We start from the raw sequence: 21254 nt of genomic DNA on the forward strand, positions 1-21254 counted from the left end.
TACTCATTCTGACTTAATTCTGTTGGTTCTTCGAAACCTTTTTTTTGTTTTAACATCTTAATGATTCAAATTGTAGTTATAAAAGTAAAAAAACCCCACCACTATTGTGCTGTCCTGTTATTTTTGTGTTTCATAAAGATAATTGATGATTAGTAATGTCTTTGTGTCATTACCTTTTAAAAATCCAATTGACTATAAAGTTTAGAGGGATTGCAGAGTGGTCAAAATATTAAAAAAATTTCATTCTTTGCAGTTTAGCTATAGATGTATTTTTTCACATAATTCATCTTGCTTAGTTAGCTGAAGGTGTTTTCTTTTTGCTCTCATAAAAATAAGTTGTCCTTATTGAGTCACTTCAATCACCTCTTTCTCCTCAAATTTATTAATAAACTTTTAATTCATGTTCTAATGCTTAAATTATAAATGTTTAATTTATTCAAAAATCTTGGATTAATTTTGCTTCCTTTTTTTATAACCTGCTGATTAACTCTGACAAGGTGTGATGGTGTGTCTCTGTTCTCAACATAACTTTTAAGACGGAATCAGCTTTTTTTGAAGTTGTTGCAGGCTTTTGTCCTTGTCCCATTGTGACTCCACAACACAAACGTTGGAGACTGAGGTACAATAAGATGATGGACTTTTTGTAGGGATTAAGGGATAAGAGGTGTTCCCGCTTATGGAACACAAGAGTGAAAATCGTGAAAAGTGCCCTGTAGCAGAACACGGAAGTCTTCATAGGCCTCCTGTTAGGAAAAACAGTCTACTGGAACTATCAAGTATACAGAAGTAATTAGAAATAAAGACATTTTGATGGACTGTCACACAATGTAAGTAAACTGATTACTGTGTTCCTTGTTTGATTTTTAATGCTGCTGGAAGGAGATGGCAAGGTGGTTTTGTGTACCCATCTGGAAACTTAATCCTGTAATAAAAGGACTTTTTATTTTGCACAGATGCAGAGGATCCTCACTTAAATCTTCATAGCCTTCATCTGAAAACTCTGTTTTTCCCAAGTGTTCCTTCCTAGGATACATTATGGTTTTTGCACTTGCACCTCATCTGATGCACTGATGCCAGCAGGAAGAAGCACTTACCTATGTTGGCCTTGGTGTTCCAGTCTAGAGGAAAGTTTTTAAATCAATAGCATTGAATGCTTTGCTCTCAAGGAGTTGCCTCCCAGATAGATGTACAGCTTGTGAGGAGACTCCCATCAGTAGTATTTTTACAGACTGGTAGCATTCCTGATTCTCCTAAGTAGAACATTGTTGGGGTTTTTTCCAGCAAAAAGATCAATACTGAAAACAGATAGGTGAACGTTAACAGTGTGTTGAGAAATGCATGCTTGCTGTCAAATGGAGCATTTTCATACCTTTGCAGGGAGATGAGAGCAGTATGTAACTGTGTCCAAGAACACACATCCCATAGGGATGGACAGGTGTCCTGTCAGAATGCATTTGGCATAAGGGAAATAAATGACTGGACATACTTGCAAAAAACCCCTCAAGAAATAGTGTATAGAATGCAGTAATTTCTTGTTGTTTTCCATGCATTGGGCATTATGGAAACTAATAGCAGCTGTACCAAATTAGTTACCCTCTTTCTTATGTTGTAAGGTTGTGAGAACTTCAGTTTTAGAATAGTTTGGGCATGACTCATGAAAAGTAACTTCAGAAGTGTTTTTTTATGTTGATCAGGTTTGATACATAAAGTTTTTGACAAGCAAAATACTTTTAGTTGGTATTTTCATGGAGATTTTTGCACTTGTCAGCATTAAGGGAAAGATAAATACAAAAGCACAGTAATCTGAGATATTAACTGGCATTTTCTATGCCTTAAAAGTTACTGCACTTGGAAAGTATGATAAATATTTAGCTTTTTCTGCTTTTGTGTATCTTTAGATATGTGTGTAAAAATATGGATTATTTTTGTACCTCAGGCTTTATTTCAGAGGAGATTGAAATATGTGATTTGGGATATACTTCCTGACTAGCTGAGACTACATTGTTCATCCAGGTGTGGAAGAACATCTGTGTTATCCTGAAGTCTTTAATTATGTGATCACTTACTGTTTTTTTTCCCTCCCTGGAATCCTTGTTTTACCTGTTACATAGACCATAGTGTATGCCCTTAATGAGCAGCTGTTGGGTGTTTTTCTTTTCTCCTCCTTAGCTTTGTGTCCTCATGCTTACTGTTACACCTTGCTTTGAAGTCAGAAATCTGAATTTTTTCCTGAGATTTTGCTTCTTTTTAATAGGAGTATGTCTGAAATTTTGTTCACTTTACATCGCAGTTATGTGAGAAGAAAGACACTACTTACACTTTATGGATGGGGAAACAAATCCATCAGGGTTCTGTAGTGTCGTTCTTCAGGTAACTCAGGATGTTGTATTCCATTTTAGGAGTTCAGGGTGTAGTCTCCTTCTGGATCTCTTAATGCAGAATACTTTTACAGATCACACCTGTGTAAACTGGGCATCCAGAAGAGATACAGTAAAAGACAGAGGTTGGTTCAGTTGATTCCCTGACATCCCACAGAATTTTTGTGGCAGAGAGAGAAATAAGAATGCTGTTTTGCATCACAGTTTTTTTGTTGGTTTTTGTTTTTGTTTTGTTTTTTTATGTGGTTTTTTTTTTCTTTGTTGGTTTGGTTATGATAATTATGAGACTGTTTTCTTTCACAGCTTCAGTCTTGTTTTTTCTCTCTTTGTGTAACAAACGCTACAGTGCTGCAGGTCTGTCTTGTGCATTGAATGAGTCAGGGCCTGTTGGGGGTGGTGGGAATAGAACGTGCAGTCGTGTTGTAACGCATATGCAATGTGAACTGAGCTGTTGGAACAGACCACACAGCTGTGTCCAAACCTTACAGCATTTGATGGAGCAACTGTAATGTTCTCTTTATAGTGTGTTTCTTTGCTCTTACTTGAAATATGAAATGGTATTAACTGGAAGGCTCATAAGAAGAAAATTATCTTCCTGCTCTGCTATGTCTGCCTCTCTGTGTAATATGTGGTGGTTTTCTGGATAGACTGTTGCTGAAAAGGGGAGAATGTGATACTCAGCCAATAGGTGTCATGTCCTCATTGCTAGCAAAAGCGTTGGGTTGGATTTTAGGCTCTGGAACAAGCTGTTACAGTTTTGGAATATATGGGCAAGAGAGGTAATAAAAATGTTCTCTTGAAGTGAGAAGGAAAAAGACATTAATTTTTTTGTAGCTAGAACATTTAAACTGTTCTCTATGGTTTGGACACAGTTCTTCCTGAAGTGAGAATAAAAATTGTTTAAATCTTGCAGGCAATTTTCCCCCTTCGCTTCTAAGCAAGACACTAATTCCCATTTGATTCCTTACATTTAAAGCAGCACTGTCTTTATTAAAAAAGCTAATTTTCCACTGGGAAGGACAAGTAAGTAGAGCGTGCCAATCTACTGCTGTGAACATGTCTATGCAGTATGTTGCAGAATGGGATGCAGGATCTCTCTGGCCAGTGCCAGCTAGGCTGATACGGGCAGGCAGAGCTTGCTAGCTTTGGTTCAAGACAAAGCCTGTGAGCCTTGTTACAAGCCTGTGTGTGCATCTTCTGTAGAAGGATGGAATGTAGGGGTGTGCTAAAGAATTACAACTTAGTAGCAAAACTCGGATGGTTTCCTTTTATGATTGGTTGTTACGGCAATAGTATGCCATTGTATTTGACATTTTCTACTTTCCCTTTTATCCAAATGTGATCTCTGTCAGGGTACTTGTTTTTCTTTTTTAATAACAGTGACCTTTATTGAAAACTGTAGTACTAAGTATGATTAGAGAGGGAGGTTTGCTTTTTTAAACTGTCATAAAAACCATAAAAACATAGCACTGGCATGTGTTGAAGTGTGGATGTTAACTGCATTGGAACATGTGCACATTGCCCCAGTACTCAGCGTAATTAATGTATGTTGTGTCCATTGTACACTGCATTATTTTCTTGTGTGAGATCTTCTGTTCTTTAAAAAATGCCTTGTTTGTTCTTCTTAAGGCCTCCACTTATGACTTGCTACAGGCTGACCTTGCTTGTGAGTTTGATCTTTTCTCTGTAACTTGAGTTGCTTGTTTCTCTTGCAGCCTTTGGATATCCCTGACGGTCGAAGGGCCCCGTTACCTGCTCACTATCGTAGTAGTAGTACCCGAAGCATTGACACTCAGACTCCGTCTGTCCAGGAGCGCAGCAGCAGCTGCAGCAGTCACTCACCATGTGTCTCTCCCTTTTGCCCTCCTGAATCTCAGGATGGGAGTCCCTGTTCAACAGAAGATTTACTCTATGACCGTGATAAAGGTGAGAGTAGAATGGCCTGCCTTTACCTATGGGAGGCATGTGATGTCCTGCTTTTACAACTACCTTCATTTTACTCATTACATCAGTTTTTGTTTTTGTTTGATGGCTGTGGAGGGATTGAGGATTTATCTGAAAATTGGTTTTGTTTGTTTACATATCTTTTTCCCTCTTGTTTGTGAAACTTCACAAACATCTTCCATAAATACGTCAGAGGAGCACAGCAAACAGTTAATTATTTATGAAGATTCTAATGTGAAGAATTCAGACTGTAACATGTTGACATTTAAGAAAGGTTTCAGGAAGGTTTGTGGTAGACTGTATATTTACTGTAGGTGAGTTGCTTGCTGTTCAAAATGATGATGAAGTTTTGGACTGCTTTTAAAAGTACTCTGCTTCTGAACTCTTACATTCCACCTGAAGCTATTTGGTGAGGAGTTCAGATACCTGTTTGAACAACCTGATGGAGAGTAATTACTTCTCTGTGTATGCTGCATAACAGCTCAAAAATTCTGAATAATTTATGTGTTTATCAATATCCTGCTTTTTTTTTTTAAGTCTGTAAAATGTTGTTTGGTTCTATAGTGGGAGTACAACTGGAATTTCAGTAATTAAGAGTTACTGACAGACTATGGAGTATGGGAATGTAGGCACCAGTGTGAAAAAGACTGTGGCTTTTTTTTGACAACAGTTTGCTAATAAAATTACCCTTGTGCTTCTGGTCAGCTAGCTGAAACGTGGACTTCAGTATGGAGGATGTAGGATTTGAGTAAATCATGCAAACTAAGGAGTAAGTTTCACAGAGGAAATGAAAACTTCTAAGATTTAGCATATATTTACTAATAAGCTAAAGATAGTATTTTGAGGTTATAGGTAAGGTTAAGCTTTTTTCTGTAAATACTATCTGTTTGTTAATTGTTAAGGTAATTTGGGAATAGGATTGGGGAACTCAGCAGGAGAAATACTAGCTTTTCTTGATTTCTGAAAAGTATTTTTTTCCCATCTTGGATTTAAAAGGAAGTAGTGGAAAACAAATCCATCTGCCCAAATCCTGAACTGGGGGTGGGTTAACTTAACCACATTAAAGTAAAAGTCTTAAGTCAACATGATAGTTGGCTGTGCTCCAAAAATAACAGTGGTATTAGCTTACCCCCACCATACTCCTCTTAGACTACGCATGTGAATTTTAATATGTTGTCAAGACTGATTCACTATAGAAACATCCACTAAAGTATTAGCACACAAAAAGCCATCTTGACAGGTAAATTGGTTCATATATGTCTTGATAACAAATATAAGTTAAAAAGCAAGGAAATGAATAATTCCTTTTGCAGTTAGTACTTTGTTATCACAGTAATGGGAATTTTCAGCAGTACATTTATTGGCAGTAGCGAGTGAAGACAGTTTGAAATAGTGCATCTAGCCTTTTTAATGCTTTTCAAGGCTTTTTATCTCCTGCCTTGTATTTTTTGAACAGCTGAATGGAGTGAAATTTATGAGTAGATACTTATTTGTGGATTTTGGTTTTAAGACTGGCTTTAATGCTAGGCTTGTATCAAAAGTTTTCTCCAGTAGTAGTGTGTAGGTGATGGTGATAAACAGCCAGTTTTTTAAGTCATCATGATGGCATTTTAAAATCAGTTTAAGTAAGGAATGTAATACTGTGCATATGAAAAATGAAAGTTTGAACTGCTCATCACAACTTAATTCTTTAAGGGCAAGATTAAAAACTAGGAAAATATGTAGCAGTTTTCCAAGAGAAGGTAATTTGTTCAGAGGTTATAAAAACATAGTCAGAAAGGTGCTTTTTACTTCTAGATCATCCAGATAGTACAGGCCAGTTGTTCTGAATGTTACTCAAAATCATTAAATTATAGATAAATGAGCAGTATAGGTAGAAATACCAGAGAACAACAAGTTATGAGGGACAATTTATTACATTTTTTGTGGATGTTACCTGCTCTGTACAATAAAAACTTGGGAAGGCTTCCACACCTTCATTTTAAAGGCTTTTGTGATGCTAGAGGAAAACCATCATCAGTTTTTTGTGAGGCCTGTTAAGTTCAGAAAAATGTATTGTGTAACCAAGTGTAGATGTTTTAACTATGTTTTCTTGTTACTTTTCTCAATGCTTGATTTTCCTCTTGATGGGAATAACTTGGGTTTACCATTAAAAAGAGGAATTATCAGCATTATTAATGGTTCTGGGGTGTGTTGCTGAGTAAGAAAGGAAGGTTAGTTTGACTGAGAGACATAAGCAGTGAGAGGAGCCCATGATCCGTACAGACACAGCACTGCTTTACATTCCTAAAGCATCTTTTACTTTTTGTGCAAAGCTGTGCTTTGGCCTGAGGCCCTCACAGCTGTCCTTTGGACTCTATCAGCTGTTGGGTTTATCTTTTTGCAAGAAGCTGTTAAATAATTGAATTTTTCAAAAGCAAGTGGAAGCTAATTTTCAGGAAAGGCCCACAATATTGCTCTGAACACAGTATTGATTAGAGCAGACAAGGAAGGGTTGGGAAAGAAGGTATTTTCATGGCACCTGGCTTTATGATTTTATATTAAAACCACTGGTTTCACTAGATCTGTTTTGTGATGCTCTGGTCCACGAAACTGTAATTCAGAGCCCTACATAGCATTCTCGGCAGCTGTGACAGAGGTGAAATTCAAAGGCATCTGAAAGTATAAGCAGATGAAATTTGGGGGGTGTTTTTTGGACAAATAGAGATGGTATACCCTGTTTTTCAGGGATTTTGATTTAGGTGCCTTTACATAGCATTTAGTAGTCCCACTGTTGCTAGCAGGCTCTTACGAGTAACATGTTCATGAAGATGAACTGAAGATACTTGTTAAATTCTGGGCATCTGATTCGTAGTTTTTTAAAGGGAGGTTGTTAGCGAAGTCTTTGGATAGTCTTATTATGTGTTTTTGAACATATCAGAACAAATCCCAAGGCTCACTGGCAAATTTTTGTTTAAGTATTGTCACTCAAAAAACTGTTCTACGGATTCTTTTTTAGTTAGCCTCTTTAGTTGCTCTAACGTGTGTAAGCTGTAATTTTTGGTATTGAGGTTAAAAAGGTATTTTTAGTGTTTTAATGACAATCTTAAAATGTCTTCTAGATAACAGAATATATCTGTTTTAAGTATGTGTCCAGAAATTTCGTGTGATAAGGCTCCATATTGTCTGCTGTGCATTTGTGGCAGCAAAACTGCCCAAAGATTCCATGGTCACTGTGAGCGGGGTGGAATGGTGTGGGTGGGCTGGGACACGCCGGCAGGGCGCCCCCTGCTGGTGGGACGTGAGGGCTCGGCCTTGGGGCCTCAGAGAGCAACAACGGCACAAATCAAACACTCGCACAACACTCGAGATTTGCTGCGTCTGTGTCGTCGGGGATTAGTGATGGGATAGATTAGCACTGCAGAGCTTACAGGATACACAGGTGGAGACTGTCTTAAGCTGTGAATTCCACTTCTTGCCGCTTGTGGCCTGTGTTCCCAGCCCCTTCTGCTCTCGCCCAACACCCGGCCTGTACGTGCGGGTCTGCTCACAGCCACACGTGTTCTTCAAATAGTGCGTGCTGTGCGTTTGGTCAGAACGAAAGTCTAACAACTCGTAGGCTTTAAAAGCAGGGAGGGTAAAGAGAGATACTTGTTTAGCAGCTGCCCTACATAGAAAGTTTCAGCCAGACAGGGCTAACTAAACCAAAACCTTGTCTGAAAGCTGAACTGGCTAGTAGACAAGATTTAGAATCTTCCAAGAACTGACTTAACTTTGAATTCTGTTTGATTCTTCCCTTGAATGTACTGCCATGGTTTTCCACTATTTGGTGAAATGAACAGTAGTACATTCTATGTCTCTAATTTTTTAAATAGAAACTTGGATCTTCAGTTTTAAATATTAGAAGGAGGAAACAAACTGTCTGGATTCTGTTAATGATTTCTGTGTTTGGAATGAGCAGTGTGGGCCAACAGTGGAAAGCTGCCAACAGGACCATCATGCTCCCAACTTGGCAAATATCTGTATCGTTTCTAAGCACTTTCTGCCTTAGTAGTTAACACCAAAAATTCTGTAAATAGAAGTTCTGTATTCACTCTACAGCAGGAAAGAGCTGAATAATCAATATGCTACTAAGGTTCACTTCAGCTTACTTTTTTCCTCGTATCTTTCATAATAAGTCTTCAAAGGGAAATGTGACATTTGAGTTGATTTGTTTCTTGTTGTAAGAGGAAGCAGAAATGTTTCAAAACAGCTAATATTAGCCTTTGTATTGGAGTCATGGTAATATAAAAGTTTGTGTAGTTACTCTTTGCAAGCTGTTAAAGACAAATCTGTCCACTTGTGTGAGGTTAGATCATAGTGCTTGAAGCTTGGGTAGCTGAAAGGCGACACACATGCACAACAGCAAAGTAAACAAAAGTTATAAACTTGAGTTAAAAATAAGGTACCCCACATTAGTGGAAAGATTCCAAAAGAGCTAAAGCAAGAGCAGCTGTTTCTCTCCAAGTAAGGTGTATTTGTAAGTTGGGTCCCCTTTAATTTTAATATTTCATTTTTTAATTGTAATCCTAAGCAGGGCATAGGGAACCACTAATACAACCCTGGGAGAGATGTTGCTCTTTGAAAAGGTAGAAGCCACTGCAGAAAGCTAATTTTCTGTGGATAGCTATTTCTGTACCTACTTTATTTCCTTAATGCATTCACTGTGATGTTGTTAGCATGACTGCTTAAAGGGAACCCTTTCATAGACTTAATATTTCAAACTTTTGTGCTGCTGTCATTACTGGACTTGAGCCTTCTCTCATACTTTCTGAGAAGTACCAACAAATCTGCCCATTGCCTTTTGTCTTAGATCTTCACACCTTTAATTCTACGTGTGTCTGGTTACAATACACACATACAGCTGGAGTTATGAAGAATACCTGTATCATATAGCCAGTAGTGATGAGAGAATTAAACTGCAGAAGTTTTATTCTGGATACTAAAGCAACTTCACAACTGTGAAGCAAGTAAGATAAGACATTGTAATGATGAGGTAGCAGTACCTGTGTCACAAACTTGTTTTATTACAGCTTCTGAGCTGTTCACGAGACTAATAAGGTCAACATTCCAGTGAAGAATTATGTTTTAAAATAAGACACAAGGTGTATATGCACATTTTTAATAACACTGTTTATACAGTGAGAAGGCATTTTCTCATTACCACTCATAATTCTTCTGCATGTATTAGGCATATTACCTTGTTCATTTATGGTTTTTGAACTACGTAATAAAGAATGTATTTGTTTCCAGGATCACAGCTCTGCTTTGTTCCGATTGCAGTGTTCTGGATAAAAATATCCTCCTGTTACGTGTTGTTATGCGATAGATTGCTGCTGCACCGAAGCTGTTATTCAGAAGAAATGTGCTATACAAGGGTGTTAGAAGTAGCCTGCAATAAAGGAAACGCTGTGGTAGAAGCAAACCAGCGTAGTGGCTAAATTGTGAAAAAGGCATCTTGTTTGGAAATCGAATTTAATTAAAAAGCACTCTCAATCTCTAGTAATATAACTGCTTTAAATTTTCAGACAGTGGGAGTAGCTCACCGTTGCCCAAGTATGCCTCATCTCCCAAACCAAACAACAGCTACATGTTCAAACGAGAGCCCCCAGAGGGATGTGAGCGAGTGAAGGTCTTTGAGGAAATGTCGTAAGTAATGCCTTTTATATCAGCTGGTATCTGCAAAGCAGTAAACCTGTTTACTGAGCCTATTCAACTGCAGATGAATAAACTATTCCAGCTGATGGGTTTTTCAGGAGCAAACTATTCTTATAGTTTGTGCAGAAGAGAAGTTGAAGTGTTTACATTGGTGTGAAGAGAAAATGGAGTCTTTTACCTCTTTTTGTGCACTTATAAAACGCAACAAAAATCCAAGCAGGAAAGATAAGGTACATTAATTTCCTAAGCATTTATTTAAACCTCTTTCCATGTATTTTTTATAACATTTTAAATTTTCATGGCTTAAACAGAAACTCTCCTTGTCATAATTACCAGTTTCAAGCATAGGTTGCATTTTGATATGTATTAAACATATAAAATGGAATGAAAGATACGTAAAACATTTGTAGATGGTAGTATGCTTATGGCATAGACTTGGCTCAATATTTTTGCTGAGCAAGAAATTGGAAGTTAAACTCTTGGACATCATGTCTTTTTTCCCTAGACCCAGCAGTATTTGAGCACAGCACATGCTGTTGAGGTTGCATGCTAAGCTCCTGTGGATGAAAGAATTAAGGAGGGGACGTTTCTTGCTCTAACAACATTCGTTGCCTGCTGGGTGGTGAAGGGAGCAATGTTGGGTTGTGGAAAAAGCCTCCAGACAAATGATGGAATATGGGAAAGGAGAGGTCTTTTTATGGAGGTCCTCAGAGGGATTTAAAATGACTGAATATGTTGTTGCTGCATTGCCTATGAAAGAAAAATTTGTGCCATTTGAAATTCACTGCGGCATTTTTCGTGTGCATATGTAGTGCAGATTTTTTGTGCTGGAAGTTGCATGTTTGTCCAGTAATTACCAAGTCATTTTTTGTGATGGTACTATTTTTAATGCTGTGGATCAGTTAGCTGACTACCAATATGGAAGATGTTTGCCCCTCTGTCCAATTAATCCCATTCCTTGTCATTCACATTTTAGCAATGTGTAGAACCACAAAGTTCGTGATGTGAAAAACATCTCAGCTGGCCAGATATATAATCTTTTTTCTTGTTGTAGGTCTCGTCAGCCTGTCTCAGCCCCTCTCTTTTCATGTCCTGACAAAAACAAGGTTAATTTCATCCCAACCGGATCAGCTTTCTGTCCTGTAAAACTTCTGGGCCCCCTCCTTCCCGCTTCAGACCTGACGCTGAAGAACTCTCCAAACTCTGGTCAAAGCACAGGTTTGAGCACCCTGACTGTTGAGCAGCTTTCGTCCCGGGTCTCTTTCTCATCTCTGTCAGATGACACCAGCACAATGGACTCCCCAGAGATCCCGGTACAGCAACCGTCCCAGCAGCAGCAGCCGCTTTTGCAAGAAATTCAGACTGAAGACCATTCCTCTCCTCAGAGCTACATGCTAATCTAGAGCAAGGTGGAGCAGGCCTCTGCCCTGAGACAAGGAGTGAGGAGATCCTAGTTCAGATACATCTGCATGAGGTGGCAACCTTTCAGAACACCACGGAATACTTAGCAGCATTCAAAATAATATCTCAACACTGTTCTTGGCAGGGACAGAATCCATATTCAGCATTTTTTGGTGAGAAAGCAGTAATGCCTGCAGAATTCATATATCATTAAGCGTTTTAAGTGGAGACTATGCATTTCATAGTACGTTTGACCAGATTAGTACTGTGTCCTGTGTTCTGTTTCAAATTCTACAGTATAAATAAGCTCTCTCTATATATAAAAAAATGTTGCCTGTCTGAATAGAAAATGTCTTGCTGTGTTGTGTCCTATGGAAAATACTGTACTTCAGAATTATGTTTACAATTGATCCAGGTGTTTATGTTTCTAACTTCTGTAATACACACAATGCAAAAAAAAAAAAAAAAAAAAAAAAAAAAAAAAAAAAAAAAAAAAAAAAAAAATGGCCACAGCAGTTGCACAGTGCCCACCCTATGGCCTAGCTTCAGGTACTTCTCTTGAAGTGTAAACTCAGGTAACTTGGAATGTATATCATATTGGAATATAAAATATTTTACAGCTACAAAGCTAAAGAGGGAACATCACTCTTTTGCCTTTCCTTGTTTTATGCATTAATATTTCCTCATTACATTCCACTTTCTTGGAATAAGTGCATTCAGATCCAGGTGAATGATGACCCTGGACATGGGTGAACATGAGGAGAACCAGCAAATCTGTGATGTATATCACTTTGTCATGTGCTTACAAGTAAAACAACTGTTGCATTTACTGTCATTTCAATAGATGTAAAATTGTGGCATTTAAAGGTTTCAGGTGTTGCTCAGTTAATGACTGTTAAACTGTTGCAAATAAAGTGTTCAGTACTAGGCTGTACATGAGAAACATTCCACATTGTGTGTGAGAGGATTTTGAAAGACAAGAATGTTTTTGTTAAAGGACAGAAATTCTTTCAGGTTTCACAGGGGGCGATTGGGGATTTCCTCTCAAGGTTTTTGTTGGCAGTTAAGGATGTGAAATGCTACTGTTACCGTCTAAAAGTCAAATTAATGTTTAGTTTCTCTTTTGGAAATGTTCGTTCATTTGCTGGTTGGAAATAGGTTTTCAGATTTTGTTGAGCAGTGTTAGAAGAGCAGCGTTTTATTTATGTAGTGAGTAATTGTGTTTGGGTGAAAGTCCAGAAGTAGCAAGTGGGTGTTCTAAGAGGGGTGGGGAAAACAATAGTTTTAAGTTCATGTTACTTAAAGCTTCTCCCATGACTTTCAGTTACTTGTGTGTGTAAAAGTGTGCTTTCCCCCCTCCTTAAGTGTGAATAAAAGAAAAATCCATGTAAAATAATCCTGGTTTTGCAGGCTGGACACTTTCTCAAAACAGTACATGGCAAGATTGGGTTTGTGGTGCTCTTCTATTGTACTGGAAAAAGAGGAGCATTGCTTTCAGAGATAATTTTCTGTGATACAAAGAGGACCCCAAAGGCAAAATAAACTCGGTGTTCTTGCTCCATTGCTTTCAGCTCATTGGAACTCTGTTTATGCTGTCTACTCCTAAGAGAATAAGGTTCACCTTTTCCAGGAATTGAAGAGATTAGTAGCCTGCAGCTACTAGGAGCATTTAAACTTGCTCTTCTATGTTTTTTTCTGCTTTTGGAGATGAGATTGGAGGGGGGTGAGAGTGAGCCACCCCTCACCACTAGTGAGGTGAGAGGGGGGTGAGAGTGAGCCACTACTCACTAGATATGTGCTTTTTATGGAAATAAAGCATTGCTTCCTTTTTATTACTGAGTTTTTGTTAACGCTGTCTTACAAGGTGGAATTTGCAGCCTATAAAACATCCACTGTTTTTTGACTCCCCTTGCAGAAAATGTAGAAGGAGAGAGGTCTGTCTCTAACCATTTTCATGTGAAAAAGCTTCGTGAAACACAACAGCCATCTTTAACCCTACTAATCTCAGGCCTAGGTGAAAACACTATATATTTTATAGACTGAAGATAAAGGGCAGAAAATACTCATTATGTAAGTATCAATTCCTTTTAATATTTTTCTTTCTAGACTAACATTGCAGAATGATGACCTTTTTATGCTCTGGTTATGTCCAGATAAGAAATTATAGTCTCAGTTATTGGTGTTAGGTTTCCAGGGGATATGATGAGTGGTTTTTAGGTCAGTGCTGAACTCTGTACAATATTGGCAATGCCATTACATGTTCTTTATATTTTTTCCATGAGAAACTAAATATTAATTAAAATGCACATTTGTTCTTAGCAGAATTGAAGGTTTTGAACCAAATGTGTTAAAGCTAATGCTTTGCCATGTAAATTTCCCAGCAGTTGTTTATCTCAATTGTATTCTACATCCAGCTGTAGAAATTTGTCAAATATTGTTTAAAGTTTTGTACATAGTTGTACTGTTATTTCTAGCCACTGTGCTGAACAGTATTCAAGTTATCACACAATATTGCTTTACACAAGGAAATGTGTGGCTTTTGTTTTGTATTTTTTTCGGTATAGAAGTTCCTGTGTCTTATTTAAATAAAAATTATAGTTAAAAAAAAAAAGTGGTGGGGACAACACACAAAAGCAGTGGTTCATTTATTTGTTTTGGAAACTCTGCATGAAACACCATAGGAGGAGATTAAATTTTAATATTGTTCCAAATTTACATCTAGAATAATGCCAACCACGTATGACTAGTGTGCTATGTCTTCTACAACAAGATAATCTCTTATCTATTGATTTTTGCATAATGCTGTACTCAGAAGCAGGGAAAAATCCTAAAAATAGCTGAATGCTTAAATATGCTTTAAATAGCATACTCTGTTTCTACATAGCACAGGAAAAATACCAGTTAAGAGTTATTTGAAACGATGTATCTGCTGCTGTGTATGTGGTATGGCTAATTTCAAATTATCTGTTGAAAATGATGAAAGCCATTAGATGTTTCACTATGTGAAACTAAGCTAAACCCCTAAAGGATGTGGTATAAATCTACTGACAGTCTTGGTTTCATGTTGTTTTGTATGACTCAAATGATTGTCATTTGACTTGAGGAATAATTCTTTCCAGATGGGGGTGAGGGGGAAGGAGGAAGAAAGAAGGATAATATTTAAATCCATGTAAATCCTCCAAAGTCAGTGTTTACTGAAGAGCACTATGGCAATAACCATCAAGAATGGATTAATGTTTATGGTCATCAGTCAGTGGAAATTTTTTCGGCATCCCAAAGATTGCAAGGTTTCTATGTGACTATGTTAAAAACATCAGCTGGAACTTAACTAAAACTCCTGTGCAGGGTCAGGAGTTGGACTCAATGACCCTCGTTGGGTCCCTTCCAGCTCAGGATATTCTGTGGTTCTGTGATCACACCCTGCTACGAGAGTGCTTGGTGTCCATCAGTGAGAAGTGGTGTCATTTCAGCCATTTCATCCTCAGCTTGAAGGGGTTCCTAGGAGTAGCTTTGTGACCATCCTGTCCCCTAAATGGATTTGGCTGCAGCAGTTTCGGGCTGTCCTTGAGTGGGAGTTTTCTCAGGAAGTACTTTGACAAAGGTGTGTTGCTGTGCAGAGATGAGCTGCAGTTTGTGTCAAAGGGAACTCGTAAGTATCCTCATGAACCTAGGCCTTGCCTGCTTAGTCACATTTTGGTTTTTTTCCCACATGAGCCACACTTGGTGTGCTCTGTTTAACTCACTGCCTTTGTCTTCCCCAAAGCCAAAACAAGGAGTCTGAAAAGCCCTGAGAGTAGAGAGCTAATGAAATAATTTTGCCTTGAGTCTCTCTTTTGTGAATAAAAGATCTTGACTTGAACATACATACATTTTCTAGTAATTCATGGCTCTGGAAGTGAACACATCAGAGACTGGAGGACTCTCTAAGGGGAGCCCTTGGCTGTATATGCTGGGGTAGGGGACAAAAGATAGTGAGTGAACCTGCTTCTTGCAGGAAACAGTGCTGTCAGGGAAGTGATTTCTGGCTTCCTGACAAATTAGCTCTTGGGAAGGGGCAGATACTAGCACAAGGATAGAGTCTCAGTATCTTCACAGTATAAGCATAAGGAGTAACACAAACGAGAAATTGTGATTTCAGCCAACATCTCTAATCCATTCAGTTGCAAGGAAACACCATCGAGGCTTAGCAAACCAGCTCCTGGCCTTGCTCCAGGGTAACGGATTGGGACCTTCAGACATTACTTGAGGTACAACCCAAGCAGTTTGGAGATAACAGATAACTAGTAGAAGTTAGTCAATTACTGTTGTAAAACAGCCTGCCTTGCTGTGTAAAATACAGTCATGAAAACAGATTTGAAGCTACTCAGTTGGGAGGAAATAACTGAAGTCCACGTTATGTATATGTCCAGAACCTAAATGCAAGGAAAAAGTGAATTAAAGCTGGGAAAGTACACACATTACACACACAGTCATCCAAACTTGGTACTTGGCTGAAGGAAGTTGTTTGATCAAAGACTGACATGCAGTTAAATTGTGTGTATCTTGTTTCTGTTTTCATTAGTGTAACCAGTCCTGGAAAACTCTTGTTTGGGAGAGACTGTAAAAGGCTCAGGGAAGAGCTATAGGAATAAAGTACTGGAAAAACCAGAAGGCGGCTGTGTGGGAGCTCAACATGATTAACTTGATGGTTGAAGAGTGACTTAATTTCAGTTAGTAAATACCTACACATGGGAAATAATTACTAATGAGCTTTAAATTTAGCAGACATGGAATACTAAAGCAGTAAGAAAATGAAGGTAGATAAATTCACATTAAAAATGTGGATTTGTTTTAGCACTAAGTGTAATTAATAAATGGGCCAAGATGCAAGGAAGGGTTTTTGCCACGTATTGATATGTTTAAAGTGAGATGGTTTTACAAAGAAAGTGCTCAAATAAGGTTTTTATAAGCCTTACTAACTTCTGATTATTTGGGGCATTTTACATTTCAGTTGATGGTAGAGGTGGAATTTTTTAACTACCTTAAGCATTCTTGCCTCACTAAAGAAGCAGGTGCTGCAATATTTTCAACTAGGGTGTTAACACATCTTTTAAACTGTCTGGAATAGGTCTGGAAAGTTCTGGTTTGTCAGACATGAATGAATCTCCAGTAAAGCAGAGGTAGTTGAGTAGCTTTATTAGTTATTTTGATTCTGGCACCTCCCCTATAGCACCATAATTATGGAGAGGTGGTAAGAAACTGGAGAGTAGGTGGTGTCTTTCTGTAGTGCAGCAGGTCACAGAAATAACTCAATTACTCAAGTGGGGCTGAGAGGAGAACACTAATTGAGGAGGTAGGGAGTTTCCTCAGTAAAGGCCATATTGGAAGTGAGTGAACATGTAAGTTAAACTGCAAATTCAATTGGTAACAAGAAAGAAGAGCAATTAGATGAAGCTGGATAGAGAGGTGACCCCATTTTTAAGAACAAGTTGAAATTTTATCTCAGGTTGTAAGAAGTTCTGATGGGAAATTTTTAGGCTGCCATGATGTGTAGCCTGGAAAGCTCAAAGGCAGAGGAGCTGGAAGCCTGTGAGAAGAGAAGGTCGTGTAATCTCTTCCCCCTATTGAATTAGAGACTGAGCTTCATAACAAAGCACAGTTAGGTTAATACTTGTGCCTGTAGAAAAGTAAGGGGGGGTGTGTGTGAGCTTTATTTTTGTGTGGTTAAACTTCTCAGTGATTTGTGCAGCTGTTGGTTGAAAACAGGGTTTGCTCAGGGCAATAGTAATACCCATGGTTATCTATTTCTTGCACCTTTGTTCAACTTCTCCAAATAAGTAGTAAGTAAATAGCATCATCTAAATCCCAGACTGCCAGGCATAAGTCATGTTAACTAAAACCAGGTGTCCACCTGCTTTCCGCAGGTGAGATCTGAGTGCTCTCGAGATCTTTATGGACAGAGGTTCTTTCTCCAAAGAGGAGAAAGCTGAAAGAAACTAGACTCCCTGTTAAGGTTTGGTGCCAAAAGGCTGGGTGATGCAATTACTCCCTTTCTGAGTTTTATTTGGGTAAGAATTTCTAGTCATGCCTTATCTCTGTGATAGAGGTTTCTCAGAGGGCAGCAGCCTCCCTTTCCATAAAGTTGGTGCTATCCTTGGGCTTCTTACACAGGGAAGTAAGAACTCATTCTTATGAAAGATTTTAAAAGGGTGTTGCCTTTGGAAACTAAATACTGTTTTTAGGAAATGGGAAGGGGTGGGGGGGAAGCGCTTAAATCTGCTTTTGTGATTCCTTTGGATTCTAATTCATTGTACATCCTGAGAATGCTGAGAATCATTCATTTTGATGTCAGTTGCTGAAAACACAGGAGGCTTTAGATGTAGCTTTCCGTCTCTATGACAGTACAGAGATAGTACCATACTACAGACTTTGACTGCATGGTTATATTTTGGGTTGGGCATGTAGGTGTATTTTAAGGATTGTCACTTCATTCAGGGGCTCTTGTTCATGAAATGAGTTTGGGTACAATGGTGGGTCTGATTTTGATTCTAGTGAAGAATTCCAAGGAGATAGTTTAGACACCTTCTGAATTGAGTACCTAAGAAATCTGTTCTCTTCTAGGGAGGATTTTCTGGTTTTTCTCTTCTGCAGGGGAGTACTAAACCTTTGGGGTAGGGGAGTGATGAAGATGGGAGCAGTAGGTCTTGCACTTTCTAAACAATGGGAAAGCAAAGGCAGCCTAGGCCCCTGATTTGGAGGGTAACCTTGTATGTCTGTATTTGTACGTACAGGATGTTCCTCAGGTTAGGAAGACAGTGGATGCCTTAATACTCCAGAGGAGTATTAGCCTGGATAAATGTCATTTGTTCTCTAAATCAGGCCATCTGTAGATTGCAATCTGTCCCTTTGGTGGCGTCCTGGCTGAAAGGCTGTTGAATTCTGCTCTGCATCATGACTTGATGTTGTATTTAGTGAGAAAATATACCTCCAGACTGGACAACAAACTGGTGCCTCTGTCTGGCCCACGGGCTTCATGGCACTGGCTCTGTCCTGTGGGTGCAGGTCTGCCAGAGCAGGAGCTCTTGTCCCTCTCTCAGCTTTCACCGTTGTGGAAGTTTCCATTTTCCAACATGGTCTGCGCAGGCTCTGCTGGTCCCTCCTGTATGGGAGTCTCCTTTCCACCATCTCTGATGATGGGGAGATGCTGTCTCCGTGTTGCAAACCAACAGGAAAAACCTGCAACCCTGGACTCCTGCAGCTGTTGGGAATTATGGCAGCACAGTGGTGCACACGTTTGTACACTGGGGACAGGAACATCATTACCTGACTCATGGTAAGACTGGCCCCAAGCTGTTTGATGTTGTGGGTCAGGTGTTTTTTGTGGTTGTTTTTTTTTTTGTTTTTTTTTTGTTTTTTTGTTTTTTTTTTTTATTCCCCTACATGAGTGCACAAACTTAAGCACCTTGATAGAGATTTTGACATTGCTGATGGTGTATATATTGGATTAATCTTCCCTGGAGAAAGGCACTTGTTTCACTTTGGCAGTTGACCCTTGCAGAAAGGAACTTGGTTTGTCTTGGTGATGCTACACAACAGGACTTATAAAAGCATCTTCTTGTATTTTAAAACACTTTCCTTTTTTCACTTGGATAACAGCCGTTAAAGAAAACAATATTACGTACCTCAACCTCAATTAAGCCCTGCATTAAATACTTCACGTGTTTATGGGGAACAGAGATGGAAGCCAAACCACTTACAGACAAGCTGCACTGTTCATTAAAAACCACCCCAGGACAGACAGTTCAATCTGCTCCTCCAAATCTCAAGTAGGAAAATGACCATTATGTATTTTTAGTGTTTTTTCAATTGCATTTAATATTTGCTAACAGGATGGGCTGATAAAATGGATGGGGGCAAGAGGAGGGTCTTTAAAGCAGTGTCAGTGCAGCCTTTCTTCCTGAATGCCTCTGTTTGCTTTTTCATCTAATTTCCTTTTATGTTTTGTTTTGGCAACATTCCCATGGCTTAAACTGCAAGCAGTGAGATGGACCTGCACACTCTGAGGTCTAGCCAAGCTTTGAAGCACATCAGTAGTAACTTACGAAGGTTGCAAAGGCCGGTGAAGCCTAGAGGTCTCTTGCCTCCAAGGAGACCTGGGTCACTTCCTTTAAAAATGAAAGCAAAAGTTGCAAAGTGCTCAGTGCTGCAGGGGGAGGGAAGGTTAAGAATTAACAAAAGGAAGGCTTTGTTCAGGTAAGGCTTCTTGTAATCATTCCCCTACATGAAGAGCAGCCGTGGCTGTGAGTATCTTGCATGCGAGCTTGGCTGTGGTTTGGTGACAAGCAGAGGTGACCACAGGTCTTGCCTGAGGGCTGTCGTAGTGCTGCTGGCGTCTCGCCACTGCGCAGCCTCACGCCCATCTGTGGCCTCTGCTGCCTCAAACATGTTATTTTTTTATCTTTTGCGGGGGAGGGTGGAAAGTTTTCAGCCAGATCAGTACCACTGCCTGCTCTTTTCCAGCTGGAAATGACCTGCTATGACAGTGGTGGCCCATGTTTAGATGGGTTTGGGATGCTCACAACCCTGGGCTGTGGGCAGGCTGCTGTGACTTGAGAGCACAGACTGGCCTTTTGGGGGAAGAGACTTGAATAGCTCCAGTGCGTCTGGTCCTTGCAACCATGGCTGCTGTCTCCAAAACCAGGGAAAACTTTGCAGGAAGGGCTGGATCAGCCCAAGACCCAGCTGAACCACAGATCAGAAAAGTCCCCCACAGGACTTGTCTCATTCTTTGTGTTGTCTTCTAAAAATCTTTCTGACAATCAGTTACCTGCAGCTCTCTGGTGTCAGGCTTTGGTGTTCTGTTCTGAAGCTCTGGTACTCAAGTTCAAGGTAGAGATGATCATGGGAGGACCACACAGACTGCCAAACCAGTCCAGAAAAAGCAGCAGCTCTAACAGCAAAGTGGCCCGTGATTTCAATTCCTGTGTTTTATGTGTCAAGGGTTTATTCTGAGGATTGTACCTGGAATAATAGGAGTTTGGATTTTTTCCTTGTTGCATCCTGCTCCTGTTACATTCAGCATATTTGTTTCCTGCAGGCACCTGTTATCCATCCATCTAGATGGAGAGAAGGTTGGATGATTTAGCTGTGTAGCACTTTTAAAGTTGTTTTTCACCTCATTCCAGCCTGTTGATGAAGCAAGCGTATGGCTTCCAGCACCTGTCCTGGGGCCTTTCCTACTGCCATAATAGCTGTGGAAGTCCAAAATAAAAGAAACACTCTGCAGAGTAAGTTTCTGGGATAGAGGAAAGACTTTTGTTTAAAGAGAAGACTGGCTGTAACTTCCTTAACAGCTTAGGTAGGTCTGCTCTCTTCTAAAATTGATTATCTACGTTTTTCCCTCATTTTTGAGTATTCCTTATCCCATTAAGATTCTAACAGCAACCAGTGTAAATAGCTGGCAGGTAGTGTCAGCCAGGCTTCCACCTCCAAGCTACAGCATGCTTCTCTCAATTTAAATTTTGTAATTTTTTGCAAGCAGCCAAAACTTCAAACCCACTATGGATTAATTACAAGGCTGGGCACAGCAAGCTTTGGCTATGGTAGAACAGAGTTAAAAGCTGATGCAGCTGCTGGGAGCTGAACACTGCTGCCTGGCAAACAGCGGCCTCCTCACTTGGTCACGGACTCGCAGAATGGTTTGGGTTGGCAGGGACCTCTAAAGGTCTTCTAGTCCAACCCCTCTGCCATGGACATTTTTTTTTTGAGATCAGGTTCTTTGTAGTCCCATTGAACATTTCCAGGGATGGGGCATCTCTCACTTCCCTGGCCAAACAGTTCCAATGTCTCACTACAAAAAATTTCTTTCTTTCCTGC

At 39.4% G+C, this 21254-nt stretch overlaps 1 protein-coding gene across 5 annotated transcripts in view; it reads left to right on the forward strand.

The window, feature by feature from the left end:
• GLCCI1 (glucocorticoid induced 1) overlaps positions 1-13923 on the forward strand; it is a 63301-nt gene extending 49378 nt beyond the window's left edge. For 4 of the 5 annotated variants that reach the window (XM_017729320.1, XM_017729321.1, XM_017729322.1 and 1 more), the window contains 3 exons: positions 4094-4304; positions 9869-9989; positions 11053-13923. In XM_017729320.1, coding sequence (XP_017584809.1) covers positions 4094-4304; positions 9869-9989; positions 11053-11401 — 681 coding nt within the window. In that variant the 3' untranslated portion in view covers positions 11402-13923. The remainder of the gene's footprint in view (positions 1-4093; positions 4305-9868; positions 9990-11052) is intronic. The other variant, XM_017729319.1, reaches the window with a different exon arrangement.
• Positions 13924-21254: the final 7331 nt, after the last annotated feature.

The sequence above is a fragment of the Corvus brachyrhynchos genome, unplaced genomic scaffold (assembly GCF_000691975.1).
Source record: "Corvus brachyrhynchos isolate BGI_N302 unplaced genomic scaffold, ASM69197v1 scaffold142, whole genome shotgun sequence".
Taxonomy (NCBI): Eukaryota; Metazoa; Chordata; class Aves; order Passeriformes; family Corvidae; genus Corvus; species Corvus brachyrhynchos.